This window comes from Cydia strobilella, chromosome 27, assembly GCF_947568885.1.
Source record: "Cydia strobilella chromosome 27, ilCydStro3.1, whole genome shotgun sequence".
NCBI classification, from domain to species: Eukaryota; Metazoa; Arthropoda; class Insecta; order Lepidoptera; family Tortricidae; genus Cydia; species Cydia strobilella.
The window spans coordinates 4617610-4637192 of record NC_086067.1 but is presented as its reverse complement, the minus strand read 5'-3'; the positions used below and the strand labels follow the sequence as shown (position 1 = coordinate 4637192).

The window sequence follows — 19583 nt, the reverse complement described above, 5'->3', positions numbered from 1 at the left end:
TGGCGCCAGCGTGTTGTGGAGGGGAGAAGGCTATGCGACCAAGCCTGATTTAATGCGTTAGATAGCAGAAGGTGTCGTAGAAAGAAAACCGGAACTGGAACCTCAGGTGGCATGAGCTTTCTCTGCCAAAAATGTGGGAGGTCGTGCCGCTCACGCATCGGCCTCCACAGTCACCAAACCCGCTGTCTAAACAGCAATGCATAAACCGTCTGCAATAGACGCAAAGGCCTGTAATGATGACTCGACTCTTTAGATATTCCTACAGAAAAAAAATTGCGAGGTCAGGGGCCCGTTTCTCAAAAGCTTGTAGCTTGTAATACAAGTAGAAGTCCTATTCTAACAAAAGCTGTCAAAAAGTGACATCCGCTTGGATTAAAAGTTACAAGCTTTTGAGAAACGGGCCCGTGGTCTGGGCTCTTTGGAGGCCATAGGATGTAACCTCTGCGAGAAATCAATTTATGCTCTATCTAGCCGAAAAGTAATCTGTGCTCTTTTATGACTCTACGAACCGTAGTGCGTACGTGCAGTCAACATTTTTACAGCCACAACATAGTGTGATTAATTAAGGTCATAAAATATTAGTATCGGCCATAAATAGGTATCACCTTTATCAAAGATAGATATAACTCCGTAATAGATGGATACAGTCTAAGGAAAAAACGTGCCTCGAAAATGACGAAAATTTGATTCTCGATTAGATGTCGCTACTACCTTTGGCCTACTCTCGTATAGAGGGCGTTGACGGTTTCGTTTGTTATTTAATAATTTTAACGCATATCAGTGAAAGGACATGGGTCAAAATAAAATAAAAATTAATGCAAATAAAAAAAAACATTTATCCATATTTAAATACATTTTATCGTATTTTTATAAATCTTTATTTTTAGTTTTAAAGTGTGTCGATAGATGGCAGTGAATTTACTGTGGTTACACAATTTACTATGACAGTACCGCTCTAGTATAAGTTACTCTATGGAATTAGTATACAAAGTATCATAACAAAGAAATTAACAGATTACGATTTTTTACTTTGGAGCAGCCTGTATGTGTTAATAGCTCCTGAGGTAATAAATAGTATAAAACCTTTTTCGACCTTATTGATTATCTTTTTTATTTATGACATTAATAAGAGCGGTACTGTCATAGTAAATTTTGTAACCCCAGTAAATTCACTGCCATCTGTCGACACACTTTAAAACTAAAAATAAATATTTATAAAAATACGATAAAATGTATTTAAATATGGATAAATGATTTTTTTTATTTGCATTAATTATTTTTATATGATTTTGACCCATGTTCTTTCACTGATATGCGTTAAAATTGTTAAATAACAAACGAAACCGTCAACGCCCTCTATACGAGTGTAGGCCAAAACTAGTGGCGCCATCTGATCGAGAATCAAATTTTCTTGATTTTCGAGGCACGTTTTTTCCTTAGACTGTATCCATCTATTACGGAGTTATATCTATCTTTGCTAATTCTAAATACCCTAATGCATATGTACATTTCGGCTTTGTCCAATGGCTAAGGATGTACTTATATGTACATTACACCAAGCTATGTCATAATTTCATTTACCACATAATTTGCGAGTCATTTTTCCCCGTGTACCGACAACATAACAAATAAAGAAACGTATTATCATAGAGTAACCTATACTAGAGCGGTACTGTCATAGTAAATTTTGTAACCCCAGTAAATTCACTGCCATCTGTCGACACACTTTAAAACTAAAAATAAATATTTATAAAAATACGATAAAATGTATTTAAATATGGATAAATGATTTTTTTATTTGCATTAATTATTTTTATATGATTTTGACCCATGTTCTTTCACGTACTGGTATGCGTTAAAATTATAAATAACAAACGAAACAGTCAACGCCCTCTATACGAGTGTAGGCCAAAACTAGTGGCGCCATCTGATCGAGAATAAAATTTTCTTGATTTTCGAGGCACGTTTTTTCCTTAGACTGTATCCATCTATTACGGAGTTATATCTATCTTTGGTATTATCTTATCATGTCATGCAACAGGGCTCTCTGTCTTGTCGCACCTTCATACATCATTCCGTACGCGTCCTTTCTATTAATCTTTTCCTTGTTTCGAACCTGAAAAGGAAAACACCGGTAGTCCTTAAGACTGACGGTGATTAGTTTGTCTCTGAATGAACATTATTCATGCTACTCAGTGGTAAGCGAAGTGGGCATATTGTAGATATTGTAGTAATTAGTATAATATGTATTACTTGTAGTGGCTGTTTGTTTACCTAAATAAATTGAAGAAAAAAAACACAGACGTCCGTTGTTCCGTCTGTCAAGACGCTTTATCTTGGCAATGCGTGGTATCGAATTAAGATAAAAAACCATATACTCAGGTCTACAGTACCTTAAAGCTGTAAAAACATCAAACTTCTCAGGTAACTTTAAAAAACCGACCAAGTGCGAGTCGGACTCGCGCACGAAGGGTTCCGTACCATTACGGAAAAAAAAGCAAAAAAAATCAAGTTTGTTGTATGGGAGCCCCATTTAAATATTTATATTATTCTGTTTTCAGTATTTGTTGTTATAGCGGCAACAGAAATACATCATCTGTGAAAATTTCGTCTATCTAGCTATCACGGTTCATGAGATACAACCTGGTGACAGACAGACAGACGGACAGACGGACAGCGGAGTCTTAGTAATAGGGTCCCGTTTTTACCCTTTGGGTACGGAACCCTAAAAAAAGATAGGCCGTTTTTGCCGCAAAACAATGTATATTTCAACACTTCAAAGGAAATTAAAATTTAAAGAGTACTTTCCGTTGACCAAGAACTATGAAATTTGGCAAGTGATATTGTCTTACACTACAAGTACATGGAAAAAACGGAAAACTATAATTTTGTAAAAGAAAAACAAAATAGTTAAATTTGTACGGAATCCTCGTTGGGCGAGTCCGACTCGCACTTGTTTTTTTTGTGTTTTGAACCTAATTAAGAAACAAGGGGGGCCTTTAGTTTATCCAGCAATGGGTAACTAAATTAGGTTTATAAAATAAATAATAAATGTTCCTGCACCACCTAATGCTTACTTTAAAAATTATTTCACAAACAGTAGTGTCATTCTAATAAAAAACCGGCCAAGTGCCAGTCGGACTTGCGCACGAAGGGTTCCCTACCATTACGCAAAAAACGGCAAAAAAAATCACGTTTGTTGTATGGGACGTTGTCGTTTATAATATCTTGGTTCCTTGATCACGTCAACAGCGTCAACCGAGTCCGATATCGAGAATAGAACAAGGGCGGGATGGTTGAAATGGCGATCCCTTACGGGTGTCCTGTGCGACCCAAAGATCCCAATCAAAACAAAGGGCACAGTATACAAACGGGCAGTTAGACCCGCCCTGCTCTATGGATCTGAGTGCTGGGCCGTGAGACAACAGGATGAACAAAGAATGCACGTAACGGAGATGAAGATGCTGCGCTGGTCGGGGGGAGTTACAAGGCTGGACAAAATAAAAAACACGTACATAAGAGGCACCTTCAAAGTCGCAGACATTCGGAACAAAATGCGCGAAAGCAGACTGCGATGGTTTGGACGTATTCAACGCCGTAGCGACGACCATATTACAAAGTGTAACCACCGAAAATACTGGGGTCACAAGGGGAAGAGGCCGACCGCTACTGAAAGATCTACTGACGCAAGGCTTGACGCCGGATATGACAAAGGACCGCCAAAAATGGCGCCAGAGTGTTAGATGTGCCGACCTCAAGTAAATGGGATAAGGCAAGGATAATGATGTTGTATGGGACGTGGGTTGTTTGTGGGATGGTACTTAAGTATTAATTTTATTCTGTTTTTAGTATTTGTTTTTATAGCGGCAGCAGAAATACATCATCTCTGAAAATTTTAACTGTCTAGCTGTCACGGTTCATGAGATACAGCCTTGTGAAGACGGACAGACAGACAGACAGCGGAGTCTTAGTAATAAGGGCCCGTTTTTACCCTTTGGGTACCGAACCTCTAAAAAAGCTTGTAAAAAGTATATGTTTTGTAAATATTAATGATATCGTTTTAATTTCTCTTTTTTAAAGCCTGCACCTAACAAACGTCTCTTTTTGGCCCAGTGGTTGACCAGTAGAGAATGCCTTAAGGCATTAAATCCGCCATCTGTACTTATAATTTTATGTGCAATAAAGTTTAAATCTCTTCTTCTTCTTCGACCTAGCGTTTTCCCGGCCTAGCGCCAGGGTCCGCTTTCCTACTAAATCTTCTCCACTTTGCCCGGTCTTCGGCATCCTCAGGAGTAAGATTGTTCTCTTGCATGTCCGCTATCACGACGTCCAGCCAGCGCTTCTTAGGCCTACCGCGGCCGCGTGATCTAGGGCCTTGGATAGTGATGTTGAGGCATCTGTTTTCGACGTTTACATAAATCAAATTAATTGGTCCATCTTAAAGGTTTTGTCATCACCGCATTGATTTAAAACAGATATCTAATGCTTATAAGCGCCAAATGTTACCCAAGGCCCTCCAAGATGGCGGCTGATTTATGGCCCCAATCTCGCAAAATATCGCTCGGTCCTACATTATTCAATTTGAGGCATTACTGATAAATGTTTGTTTGAGACACGGACATTAGTGCTTGTAATGTAATTATTAAGGATTATGGGGGTTTTTGGGTTTCGGTTAAATGATATTAATGTGTTCGTTGGAAAGTTTAAGTGGTGTAAACAAACAAATTTATCTTTATTATGCCTGTTTTATTTTAGCATTGGAGAAGACTACACGATCTTGACGTGTATTTTTATTGAAAATCGCTTTAAAAAAATAGTAACTATTACTTATGAAACCAAAAGAATGTAAAAGGACATTTCTATATGTAACAATTATTCTTACATATTTGCTGTGACTTATTTTCCAAGTATTTTTCAATATAGACACGTCAAGATCGTGTAGTCTTTTAGTAGCTTGGCGGAACAGGCCTTAGGTTACTTTTCGCTCACGTCGTCGCAGACAAGGCTATATTTGGTATCAGTGCATTCAGTGTGTCCTGAACACAAATATATGAGATGACAAGGGCGAAAGTGGTGGGGGTAGTTGCTGTGACGTCAAAAAGTCGGCAGTACAAAGTTTTTTACTTTTTTTTTTAATCATACCATAAGTCCCAGTATAATTTTTGCAGTTTTGAATTTGGAACTTCTTTTATTCCATCGTAGTTCAAAATTCTCATCATCATCATATCACTGCTGGACATAGGCCTCCCCCGTGCCACATAGTGCCACAATGACCGGTCAAAATTCTATCAAGATTATATCTTGTCTTTTTTTTAAAAACATCAGGACTTAGGTTGTTAATAAAAATATTTCACATAAATCATGTCATGTAAGTAACAGTCTTATGTACTACTTAATAAGGTGTAAAATAGATTTTGGCGAATGATTTATGGGAAAAGTATGTTGCTCCGAACGTTGGCATGCGTGCATGATATTTTGTGAGCCTTATCTTGAGTGATTTATTATGAAAAGAAATAGGGGGTACACACTGTCCGATGTTTTGAACGTAGTACGTTCCAGAAAAATCGTTTCGATCGTTTATTTCTATGATTAAGAGTCCTCGGCAAGCTCGGCCGAATTGCACCTTCCCATACAAACGTAGTTCCGCTCTCGTTTTAAAAGTTGTTGGATTTTAATGAAACTTTGCACATACAATGACATTCTACCCGTAAATTTAAATTTTTACCCCAGGATCCATTTGGGTATTTCATATGAAGATAAAAGACCACAAAATTTGTACCGTCACTTCACACAAAAGAAATATTGTTTGCGAAATCAAAAAGGACAATATAACCCTTCTCGTACCCTTTCTTGACACATATTAAACTTTCTCGTCGGGCAGTGAGTGCTGCTTTAAGAAGAACGTACCTATAGCCAGAAACCAAATATATGGCGCACCGCGCGAAACTTGCGACGGAAGATACGGGCGTAGCGCGGGTGTTTCTTTTATTTCAATAACCGTGAAAATATAGTAAATTTACTAAGTAATAAGAATGATAGATTAGATTAGATATATTTATTTTTTAAAGAAAAAGGCACAGTATTTTACAAAAACCGCCCAAGTGCGAGTTCCGTACTTTTTACTATTTGTTGTTATAGCGGCAACGGAAATACAAAAATACACCGTGATAGAAATTTTCACAGATGGAAAAATTCTATCACGGTTCATGAGATACAGCCTGGTGACAGACAGACAGACGGACAGCGGAGTCTTAGTAATAGGGTCCCGTTTTTACCCTTTGGGTACGGAAGCCTAAAAAGGGATAAAACAAAGGCTTTCACTAAACGATCTGACAAAAAGATATGACAAACTCACTGAAGCGGTTTCGTTGCTCTCATTATCATGTTCCCTTTTTCCCTTTGAGCAACATTAGGAAGGGAGTCGGCATTCTGACTATTTCCCCTCTGCCGAAGCACATGCCCAACTAGGCATGCACACAAACAGCGCGGTGCGTGTTGTAACTCATCCGTACACCAAATGAGATCGAGGTGTGCAAGATTTGTCTTTGACGTGTGTCATTTTCTATGTATTTGTGTCGTCGAAATTATAAAATCTAAATACCCCGATCAAATGTAAAATCCCTTTTAAAGCTAACATTTTATGACCGCCACGTTTTATAAGGTCGGTGCCAAGTTTTAAACTGAAGGAAGTAAGACGTCAAGTTCGTGGTAGTATATCGATTCTAATTCAACAATTTGTTGATTTTGAACTGGTTTTCACATATCGATACCCTAGTTCACAATCGTACTAATTACGAAGAAAAAAATGTTGTAATTACTACCATAGAGCACGAATAAAAATTAAATTGACCACGTAAATTATAGTCTGTCAAGCCATTTCTTACAAACACGCTGTATACGGAATATGGAACTCTATCAATCCACCAAGTTTTAACTATAGAACTCCCGTGAGACTAAAACATATTAAATTCGAGGGCGCGCCGTGTACCCGGCGCACACGACCAGTGAAGACGTGTCGTTGCCTCGTGAAGACGGTCCTCGTAAATTGGATCGAAACATGTCAAGCTATTCGACTTAATAATACGTGAGTAACCCGCTTTAAAATAATTTACCACCAAGTTTTATTGAAAATGACAAGAAAAATCGACAGCAAAATATAAATCGGCCATCTAATGCATTATGTTTCATTTTTGTCACAAATTAACTAAATGGCCCGCTAAAGTTCCATACCTCTACACACCAACGGAGCAGCAGCTGACGTTCACGAGGATTCATCATAAATAGCCGTTAACCACTATACGAGTTTTCGCCCGGGAGGCGATTGGTACTGGAAACCTTTTCTTGGCCCGCGCCCTATTATAATCTAATTAAAATTATATAATTATAGGGTTCATAAAGGACGGACATATCCCCGGGGTATAATCATCTGAGTTAGTTGAAACAACCCTTTAGTTGTCTAATTAAGTTAGGCATAAGTTAACAAAGTGTCTAGTTACAGATATACGGAGAGATGTGTCTGTCAGAACAGCTGTCTGTCAGATATTCAATCCCGTTTTCACCTACTTAACTCATTCAGCGCTAATCACGACACGTTGAGGTTTTGCCTCTACGAAGCATTTTCGCTACATACCTGAAAACCCATGTTATCGGCTACGACCGTAGCTCAGCGTTGAATGTGTTAAGGGCTGATATTTAGAAACTGATTTGTTATTGAATCTCTATTACATTCAAAGAATATCTTCTGCTATTTGATTCATCACACTTGTGAGGGAAAAAGGGAAATAAAAAAAACTAGTGCCTAACTTCGTACGTACATTACAGCCCTGGGTCGAAATTAAGAATTTACGGACCACATCGCGTAGCAAGTGTAATGAAATATTACATTACATTTGACCTAGGGCTGGTCGAAATTTAGGATTTACGGACCTCATCGCCTACCGATGTGTAATAACACTAATAACAATAACACATTTTACGAGCAAGTGTGACAAAAATATAAAGTCATAAAGTCTTGGAACCAACCTATTTCATACCAGTTGCGGTGGAGTCTGCAGGATCTTGGGGTGCGGAGGCTAAGGAGTTTGTGTGGGAATTGGGTCGGCGACTAAGAGAAAAGGTTTGCGATCCTCGCTCCGGATCGTGTCTGGTCCAACAGACCTTGGCAATTCAACTGGACAACGCTGCCAGTGTCATGGGGACTTTTGGGGATATGTAACACGACTGTTTTTAAAAGGTTTCATTTAAAAGGTTTCAAATCTGGCCTTTATTATTTTACGGTACAGGCACTTGAAGGATATAACCAAACGGAGTAGCCATTAACAGGCGTTCCTCGAGGCGAAACTCTATGACCAACGGTCAACGGTCATACACATTGTATGGGCGGACGTTTATCTGGCATGGCCATTTTTACTTTACGTATACATTTGACGTTCTTCTCCCCCGAAAAAATCGGCAGACTGTTGTTCAGAAACCTACAGACAAGGCGTCTCCATTTGGTTATATCCCCTAAGGACAGGCAGGGAAAGTAAACTAAAAGCTTGTAATTTTCATACATAAAAGAAACAAAACACAAAATTAATCTCATAATATACTAAAAGTAATTAAAAGTTTGTTAGTTTTTAGTACCTTTGTATAAACTTTGTAACTACACATTAGAAATACGCACCTAAGAGCTTATAACTCAACTCCCTTAAGCAATCAAATAAGTTGTAATCCTACTTAACACACGAAATTTTGCAAGATTTTGCTTGCTCAAGTTAACTAAAATACGTATAAATTTCAAATGTATGTGTGGCTTTTCATGTGATTATATATTGTTATCAAGAATATCATGTTTAATGTAATCACTACATTGTGAATATTTACGTCATTATTTAAAGGACGCGGTATTTTCGGACCGATACGACCTTCAATCAAACCTTCACTAAAAAAGCGAAGCATAAGGTAAAAAAATTAACTCTAAAGCCCCTCTTGGATGTGTGTCAAGTGTTCGAATAGATGTTCCATTTTTAGGGTTCCGTACCCAAAGGGTAAAAACGGTACCCTATTAGTAAGACTCCGCTGTCCGTCTGTCCGTCCGTCTGTCCGTCTGTATGTCTGTCACCAGGCTGTATCTAATGAACCGTGATAGCTAGACAGTTGAAATTTTCACAGATGATGTATTTCTGTTGCCGCTATAACAACAAATACTAAAAATAGAATAATATAAATATTAAAATGGGGCTCCCATACAACAAACGTGATTTTTTTTGCTGTTTTTTTCCCGTAATGGTACGGAACCCTTCGTGCGCGAGTCCGACTCGCACTTGGCCGGTTTTTGAAATTTGTAATATAATTTAAAACTACCTCTAGCCAATAATAAAACTTGATAAAACTTACGATAAAAGCACATAATTATATTTATTACTGCCATTCGCGTCTTTATTCAGCTTCCGCGTGAATTAAAAATGTAAGATGACATAGAATTTATGCGTAGTTTAAAAAAAATGCTTATTAAGAATGAATTATATTCTCTAAAGATTTCTTTGAATTATATTCTTCATGATATGTACACTCTGTACAGATAGATATGCTATGGACGTGTATAATAGTTAAGTGTTTCTTAGTGTTAATTTAGTTTTAAGTGTCCATTGTATACCCGAATTGGGTCACCGTTGAAACACATGTAATACATAACACATTTGTAACACGGTTGTACATTAAAAACAATAAAGAACAATTATTATTGCAAGTTTCTATGGGCGATGGTATCTAATGAGGGCTATCGTTTTTTTGCTCACCAGTTGGCGCCTCTGTTGATGGTGGTCCAAAAGACTATCAATCAATCAATCAATCTTTATGTAGAATGGCTCCATCGATACTGTCGATGATTTCGCCAACGTCAAAGTGGGATCCACGTGGGATCGTGTTATATTTCTTCAATCTTGATGTAAATCAGCCAGTGTACGGTAAAAGTATAAATAATACAATTATGGCCTCTAGGGCTCTATCCAGATACGGTTAGAGGTAGAAATACCAAATGCTCTTAGAGCACGACGTTGTTCGGTAGTTGTGATATGAGCTCTTGTATAGCGATAGCGACTATACAAGGGCCACGTGGAGCTACTTGGCGTTGACGCCAAAACGTTGGATAAACTCGTATCTAGATTAATTCTTCATTATCCGCACACGTCTTCATTAGTTTACTGCATAATAAGCTATCAGTATTACACTTCAAACAACGTTAATGAGCAAAAACAAAAAATTAATCCCGACTCGATGTCGCCAAGATGGCGGTCGTCAAGCAACTCGGCGCCTCTGTTGATGATGGTCCAAAAGACTATAGAACATCTGTCAGTCATTAAAGTGACAAGTGACATTTGACATTTCGAACTATGGAAAAGACCACCATCTACACTAGCGCCCCTAGCGGCGAATTCATACGCGTTAGCCCTCATTGCTTACCAACCTACGATAAAATAAAAAGTTAAAAGCCTTCTTTCTACACTGACAGAGCAAGCTTGTAAAGAGTCCAGCACTAAAACTTTTTAAGACCGGCCAAAGTCTTTTAAGTAACTTAGTCGCACTTAGACCAAACTCAACCTAACTCGATGGAACATTCTAGTCACCTTTTTCTTAGAATATTGGGGGAACTTAGGCAATAATTCATAAGTTTTCGGACGGCACCGATTTCCGAAGTTTTCGGGCAAACATCGATTTTGCAAAAATCGCGAAGCGTCTGGTTGACGTAACTGGTGACCGAAGAGCTGGCGGCTTCCTCGCACAACGTATCAGCATTACGATACAGCGAGGAAATGCCGCCAGCATCCTTAGTACAATGCCTCAAGGGCCTATTTTAGATTTAAGCTAGTTATTAATTTCGTTTACGTTCGTTTGCGACGCATACCGCTGTGACTCGGTGGCCGAGTGGTTGAGACATCTAGCGCGAATGCAGAGGACGCTGGTTCTTTCCCAGCCCTTGATTACTTTTCCTTTCGTATATGACATCTATTTCGTCTAAATACAGGGGTCTTGGCCCCGAGTATACTTTCATGCCCTTTGGGGTTGCCCTTGGCCCGTGGGGTCCTAATGCTCTACAGTTTTTTAAAGAACTTAAAAAAGATTAGTCGACTTCACTGGCGACCGAAGAGCTGGCAGCTTTCTCGCGCAACGTATTAGCATCGCAAAACAGCGGGGAAATGCTGCCAGCATCCTCGGCACCATGCCAAAGGGGCCACATTTTCTAGATGTATTTTAGTTTTATTTAGTTTTAGTTTTTAGTTTTAATTTAGTTTTATTTTATAGATGTTCGTTTTTAAGAAATGGATTGTTATTTCAGTTTTTAATCTAAAATCCGCTCTTATTTTCAACAACAGCATTTTCTCGATCATTCTTATTTCATATGAAAAGTACAGGTACTTACGATACTGAAGACAGTACATGTGCATACACTCAAGTACAATGAAAACGGGTTGCTTGCTATGTATTTTCCATGACAAGGTGACCCTTTTCGATCAATTTCATTGTCATTGCTTTCTTTCAAGGTTTAATAATAATTATGTCATTAAAAGGAGCATTATTGAATATTGATTCCAGGTTAAATCGATAGACATCATTTGAATAATTTATTATACATTCCATGCATGGTTATTCCTATATTTTCTGACTCTGATATTAGTTAAAAACATTGTAGGGTCAAGGCGGAAACAGTGGCTCAGTTGCCCAAATATCGCCTCTCTCGTCTTGAAATTAGGTTGAGTGAGCCACTGTACCCGGCATTTTTTTACCGAGCCACTGTTCCCTCCTTGACCCTACCTATAATCACCTGCAAAAATATCTGACGAAATTTGTCGCCTCCGAAGCGAGAGGACGTACGTACATAAAAGGTAAAAACGGGACCCTATTACCGAGACTCCTCTGTCCGTCTGACCGTTTGTCACCAGGCTGTATCTCATGAACCGTGATAGCTAGACAGTTGAAATTTGCGCAGATGATGTATTTCTGTTGTCGCTATAACAACAAATACTGAAAATTACGGAACCCTCGGTAGGCGAGTCCGACATATTATCTACATATGGGGCATTTTCTATGAAAAGGGACCTTATTGTCGATGGCGCTTACGTCGCACAGCATCGCGCGGCATTGTATTTATATTGGGGCATTCGTTTATAATGGCGTAAGCGCCATCGACAATAAGGTCCCTTTTTATAGGAAATACCACATATATCGTCATATTATAGTAAATAGCTAGGTACCCACAATACAACTGTTACTGAGCTGAAGCCCACTGAGTATCAGTCCGCCGGACGATATCAGCCTGTCAGTTGTTCCGAACTGTCAACTTTTTGTTCTAACTGACCGAGATATGGACCGTGATTACCTTTTGTATTGTTTTCGAGCTCCCGATATATCGACGCAGTTACATGCATCCCGCAACAACCCCCGTTTGTTACCCGTAAATAAGATGCATGTTACTGCATCGAAATATCGGGAGCTCGAAAAAGTAATCACGGTCCATAACCCGGTCAATAAGTCTAGTTACTCTACTTTACCTTATATTTATGTATAATGATTAGATTGTGGCAAATGCTTTTGAGCGCGAAATTTACAGGGCGTCCTTAGCCATTGGACAAAGCCGAAATGTAAATAATATGCATTAGGGTATTTAGAATCAGTATACAAAGTGTCAAAACAACCGGTGTAGCGGTTATGAAGAAATTAACAAATTACGATTTGTTACTTTGGTGCAACCTGTATGTGTTAATAGCTCCTGAGGTAATAAATAGAATGAAGCCTTCTTCGACCTTATTGATTACCTTTTTTATTTGGAACATTAATAAGATTCTGACTTTTGACAAATGTCATCATTGCTGCACACTTTCGAACAAATTGTCAAAAACACTGCCAATGATTGATACAGTATGTTTATTTTTGTTGTCGATCATTGGAATTAATTTATGTTAGAAAATTTATTTTTTTATCTTTTGATCTAATAAAAAAAAATATGAACGTTAGAGCATTCCTGAAAAGTAACCCGACGTGGGATTTCAGGGTTTGTCCAATGGCTAAGGTCACCTGTATATATGTATCTCTCTTTGGAAAAGTAGTCCAGGGTGGCAGATATTTTTGGCGCGTTGTTTCATCCGCTACTAATAGATGGTAACTGTGCCTATAATTTCAAAATAACAATAAGGTATTCCCTATACGAAATACCTACTTAAAATTACAATGAAAGGTTTACTCACAAACCGGAGGTTGGCAACTCAAAACTACCAGACCCTTACCTCTTCAAACTCATTGTTCCAATAAAACTGTCACAAAGTTTCACAAATTGCACACACAATTCCAAAAAAACAAAACTGTCACAAAGTTTCACAAATCGCACACACAATCACAAAAAACAAATGCAAGCTACATTCTAAACGGCCAAGATTCAAATTTAGAATCGGCGAAGTATAGATTTGAAATAAAGCGGTAAATTTTTTCGGGAAAAGACAACAGGAACCTTCGGAATTCGGAAATATACTGAATTTTAGCGCGCTTCGAAATTGCGACGAACCCCGGACTGCAATTGGTAAAGGAAAACAAACCTTAACTCTAATACGGAAAGGTTAATTTTGAAATGTGTGAAAGTATACACAAGTCACCCTTAGCTTCTCAGTAGACTCCGCAATCGAAAATGGACTTTATTAGGATGTAGTAAGGTATAAAGGTTAAAATCTAATTGATGAAGAATACAAAATTAGCTTTATTCTACCTTCGACATAGCAATCGGTTGGAAAATTTGTATATATGTCTTTCGAATCTGCAGTCAAAACTCAACCCTCCTCAAACAGAATACAGTCTAAATTTATTGAATAAATGTTTTTAGCCTGAATTGGAATGCAAAAACATCGGTTTGCTGCAGCGAATTCTGTGGACTCTATGTCTATGAGTTAGAGTTCACAATTGCTTGGGAAATCATTAGATAAACTGTCAGATCTGTAACGATCTAGACTAATTTGTGACGGTGAAAATATTTAGGCTTTGTTTTATTTTGACTGCATGGAGACTAGAATAACAGATGTGATAATTGGAGCGAAAAATATCTGTTATAGTGAAAGCTGTGTTAGGAGTCACATGAAATATAACATAGCCGCCGCTAAAAAGATAAGAAGAAGATAAGAAGAAAGAGATAAGAGAGATAAGAAGAAGAAGAAGATAGTTTATTATTCAAGTAGGCATATTACAATGCGCTTATGAACGTCAAATAAAGCTACGCCGGCTCTAACCCTACACTAGTGTATGCAAACCGGTTTTTATTTGTATGAAATTTTTGTTAATAACCGGTTTTATTAACCGGTTTTTCCGTACAGTTAAAAACCGGTTTGCATTCCCTACCCTACACCTCTGCCCAGAGAAGAAAAAACTACAAAACACAACAAAATTTAACGAGGTAGAATATAATATTTTTCCAGGAAATGCAAGCAATTAACTGAAAATGAAATACTTTCCCGTAATTTTTTTGCAAAACAAAAAAAAATAGTTTTTTTTCGAGCTTCTGCTCTACATCCAATTTTCATGAAAATTCAGGAATATAGGTCACTAGCTCTACTTAATTACAGTAATTACTAGGAAATATGTTTGGCTAGAAAACCAGGCTGAAAATGACATACAACGTGTATTTAATACAACCGCAAATTGAATCGCGGCATAGGTTTCAGTGCCATGAAACGATTTTAAAAGAAGAAAATAATTAAGCTTTAGAGTAACGTGGCTGGGTGAGTAAAAGGTACCGTTGACGGGTAGATTTAGACTAATTTATTCCGTATTAACTAAGTGCTTGTATACAGTTCAGTAATCAGAACTCTACATCCTTAATCTGTACAACATTATCTTAACCGAATCAGCGCGTGCTCTAACCTATACTAAGTTATCGACACGCGCTGATAATATTTTGCTGACCGCCATAAAGCCTTAAGAGAAAAGGGGACGGCCGTTTCTCCATACGTAGTTCCCATTTTCCTCTCTGGATACTGACATTATGGAAAATATATTTACATACCTAATTTGATGTAGGTATATTAACCATAGCTGCCTCTATGTTTGATTTTATTAGATTTTTTGATTATTGTAAAAATTAGGAGCGAAAATCAGATTTAATACAATTTTTTAATGCTCCTGTTATAATAATAATAAAAAAGGTAAACTGTGGTTGATATACAACAAATTGTCAAAATATTTTCAATAATGTTTATCGAAAAATACTGTTCTACCTTAGAGATGGCCAGGGGGCGCCACAAGCCTTCGGGAAATTGTCATATACTTGGAAATTTCGACCCATGCCACCGTGACCGGATAGCCGAGCGGTTCAGGCGCCTGTCCGGTAAACGGTGGACGCTGGTTCGATTCCAGCTCTGGACACTGGAGGCTTTGGACATTTTTTCCTTCGTATATGACATTTATTTCAGTTTATAGTTTGAATAGTAGTGTCTACTTGAAAAAACACATATAAAAATATTTTCATAGAAAATAATTTAATTTGTTCTTAGAATAATGTTTATACTATCCCGAGAGGAAAATGAGGACTACGTTTGTATGAAAAGGCGATTTCGAGCGGGTCCTCCACTTTTGTTTTAACTGAGTGCAATAATTTTTGAATATTTTTCGAGCGGCAATGTATAACGTCAGTCAATGAACTTTATTTCGGTAGATACCATGTCACAGTCAGTGGCGTAGCTAGGCGTTGGCGAAGTGGGCCGTCGGCCACGGCCTCGCGCACCAAGGGGGGCTTCGCGCGAGGCCCCTTCGGGCACAGTGAAAGAAAAGGGCCTCGCAGATGCGATTTCGCCCACGGCTAGATTAGTTCACGCTACGCCACTAGTTAATAATAATAATAATAGCCTTTTATTTCATGCAACTTAACATAACAATACTTTTTTTTTTTACATTTAACTGCATAGCAGGTACAGGTAACATAACATGCAAATAGTATCTACTTATGTATTTATAAACATTTTTTTTATTAGTAGTAAATTTACATTTACAGCTATCTATAATAATAACTTTTAAATTTTAATTATTAATAACTTTGGAATTTTAATTATTTATAATATTTTTTTCCATTTTAATTATGATTAAAATAATGAATTAGATATGAATTATATACATTATTTAATTGCATGGCGCTTTGCGCGCAAAGGCCTCCCCCAAACGTTCCCATTTTTTTCTGTCTTGAGCTGATCTCCACCAGTGTCTGTCATAACTCTTCAGATCGTCTCTCCATCTAAGTTTAGGTCTATGATTTTTCCTTTTTCTATATCTGGGCACCCACTCTGTTGTTATTTTTGCCCATCTATTACTTGGCATAGCAGTAGAGCCACTAGTCACAGTGACAATAGTATGAAGTCCCTAGCCCTTTCACATTGATTGTCACCGTGATAAGGGTCGAAATGGTACGAAAATTAAATTATTTGACTGTACAGTCAGCAAATAGATTAGTAGCAGAGCGCCACAGACTAGCGAAGTCGGCGAAATCGGTCTATTGTCTCGGACCATCAGTATTTAACCGCCTCCCGGAATGCGTCAGAAATGCATCTTCCACCGCCGGTTTTAAATCTAGGCTAAACAAGTGGCTCCTTACTAATATGTTCTATGACTACAATGAATTTTTTGACATGCCACTTACCTTATAATATAATGATAAATTATGAATTTGAAATATATAAACGAATACATGAAACGTATAAATAATTATAAATTCTAAATATAATATAGTTAGATGAATGTAACAAATAAACAACAACAAATGTAATGAATTGTAAATATAATTGTCATTAAGACTGTCTGCCTAAAAAACCTCAACTTTACCACGTGTATGTAGATTGTAGGTTTAATATGTATAAAACATAAACAGACCTGTAACGATTGTTATCAATAAAATTTCATTTTCATTTTTTCATTTTCAAAGCTATTAGGCATACCTACACATTTGTATGCCCCCTAAGCTAGTAGTTTTAGTGTGAATTTATGTGTTTTCTGTTTCAATTCGCGCCCATGTATTTGTAACTCGGATGTACGTTGGTTTCCTACGGTACAGGCATCGCCTTGTGTAGGAATCAGGCCAACAACAGGAAAGGCATTCCTTTATTCTTTCAAATTCTATAGGTACCTGTAAATTCATTAATTTAAGTATATTGTGTATAACCAACCGGAATTTGTATAAAGAAATAAATATGTATTATGTTATGTTTGTTTATAATTTTTTTTTTTTATTATTTTATAAATACGTTTACACGACTTTACAGTAAACCAATACGTCATGAAACTAACACATAACAACATAGAATCATTACATTAAGTATTACATTACATTTCACACACGGATAACAAACATTACGTTACACTCGAGGGCCTAGCGTCCATCACCTCACAGAACCTCAAGCATTCGTTTCTCACAGCCACCCATCGCCATGCAATCAAATCGCATTCCGGTGCTGACGCCAAGAGCGCATTAAGTAGAGAGAGAGCGCGCGGCAGTGGCGAGTTTCTTCGCGACACAGTTCGCGCAGCCGGCACAGCTAAAAGAACGCGTCTCCGCGGCCTGAGATTTATTCTGGAGACATCTGGAACAAACAGTCGCACGAGGCGGCTCACAAGTTCCGGACAATCTGACTCTCCGCGCAGTGTTCGACACGCAGTAGATAGCAAACTAAAGGTCCGTCTGACTTCTAATGAATTGTATCCAAGGGTTCCCAAGAGATACTTGGTTGGATACAGGAACGGGTAGTACCCATAAATCTTCTTGTACAAAAACCTTAGGAAAGCTTTTTGCACTTTCTCCAGCAGTAACGCGTAAGTTGATTCATACGGTAACCATGCGATCGACGAAGCCTCTAACTTGCTTCTCACCAAGGCGTTATAAACTAGCTTAATAGCCATAATAATGTCATCACTTGTGACATTTGTGACACCGCCTAAGTAAGTGCGACGTTTTGAATGAAAATAAAGTATTGCTACACTGTCTGCTGAATTATTTTATAAGGAAAAACAAAAAGCGTATATTTTTTTAGTTCATAGTTTTTTTAGTTTTTATAGTTTAAACTTCATAGTTTATTAATTTGGGCAATTATTTGATCGTATCAAAATTAAACGTTGTATATCAGTTCAGCTCTCCTTTAGTAAAATATTTATATATAATTATAAATTCTAAAATCATTCGGCAAACTTCGTTATTAATTCAGTCTGATAACCAAGTAGGTAAATAAAAATATGGCCTTGGCATAAAATAAATATTTTTTAAGATTTTCATGGGCAACTTAGCTAGAAAGCCAAAAAGGCGATAAATGCGTCCTTACGCTGCTGTCTACAGTGAGGGAGTGGGACGACAGCCCGCTTCATGAGCGCTGGAGGACTTACCACAAACCTGTCGCTGTCACCGTGAGGTCGGGGTGAACGGCCCCTAGGTCTAGTCTCGGTTTGCTGCTGTCACTGTCACATTTCGCAAGAAAGAGCGGGAAAGATCATGCGCGCCAAGTGTCAATTTTGATCGAATTTTGTCGATTTTTATTTATTTTAAAAACGTTACCTTACAATATCGAAATTCGAAAGCTATGAAATTACTATTTAAGTTAAGATTGTTTTTTCTTCTTTTTTTGTTTATAGTATCACATAATAAATAACCGAGTAAAGTTAGATTAAAAATCCGAGTTAGAAGTTACTTTGGGAATTAATTGTATCGAACGAAGTGTCATAATTCGTGTATCGGAAGCTATGTGATTAAAGATAATATAGTCAAGAACTACATATATTTTTTCCACGTCTACGAATATCAACGCCTCTTAGAAAAACATGATCATAGAAGGAGATTTTTCGCCTTCTGGCTCAGGGAACCGTCTTAATGTTAAGTTCTTATGTTGTACATTTTAGTGTAATCCCAGCAGTGGGACACAAGATTGGCTAATAAAAAAAAAGTTGTCTTAACAATTGTTAACATCAGACTTTTTACACACTTCGCCAGTTCTAATGATGCAATTTACCAGCACCTGCGCGCTCAACGCTCCACAAATCTTAACTAAAAACATACTGCATTTTACACCCTATTGCAAAAGGTTAAGGTTTAAAATACTTCCTCTAAAATATGGTAGCTGTACGTGACGATTGGGGAGTAAAAATACATGGAATTATTCAGTTATGTTTCTTTACTTGTACTCATGTGTAGGGCGTCCTCATTGTTGGGCGTCTAATTATGAGCAAACCCCGGTATCAAAATGTTGCATTGAAAATAAGAATTGATACCTATGTACCGTAGGAAAACTTAACTTCACCGTTGGTACACAACTTTTCCCAAGTAAAATATTAAAATAATAATTAACCAAAAAAAATATCCACTGAATTTACAATTTAAGAAAACCAAACAACATTAGTGCACAATAAATATTATTTACTTACTTAGTTAATTTGGCCGCCCGTCCCCAACTTCGTATTATATATTTTTCTGAAAAATTAGATTGAAACTTATTTCAAATCCTAAATGTTGAATTTTTGTGTTGCACCCAGTACAGTTCAGTCGCTTGCGGCCCACTGATTATCAGTCCGCCGGACGATATCGGCCTGTCAGTTAGAAC

The 19583-nt window shown here is 37.6% G+C and overlaps 1 protein-coding gene across 2 annotated transcripts in view; it reads right to left on the bottom strand.

Annotated features, from left to right (window-relative positions):
• The window catches only part of LOC134753523 (synaptotagmin-7), a 643705-nt gene that overhangs the window by 414974 nt on the left and 209148 nt on the right, over positions 1-19583 (bottom strand). The window contains exon 1 of one of the 2 annotated variants that reach the window (XM_063689425.1): positions 13263-13401. The exons of the other annotated variant lie outside the window; for it this stretch is intronic. Within the exon in view, the coding sequence (XP_063545495.1) occupies positions 13263-13276 (14 nt within the window). The 5' untranslated portion in view covers positions 13277-13401. Of the gene's footprint in view, positions 1-13262; positions 13402-19583 lie in introns of those variants that run through there. 2 annotated transcript variants of the gene reach the window in all.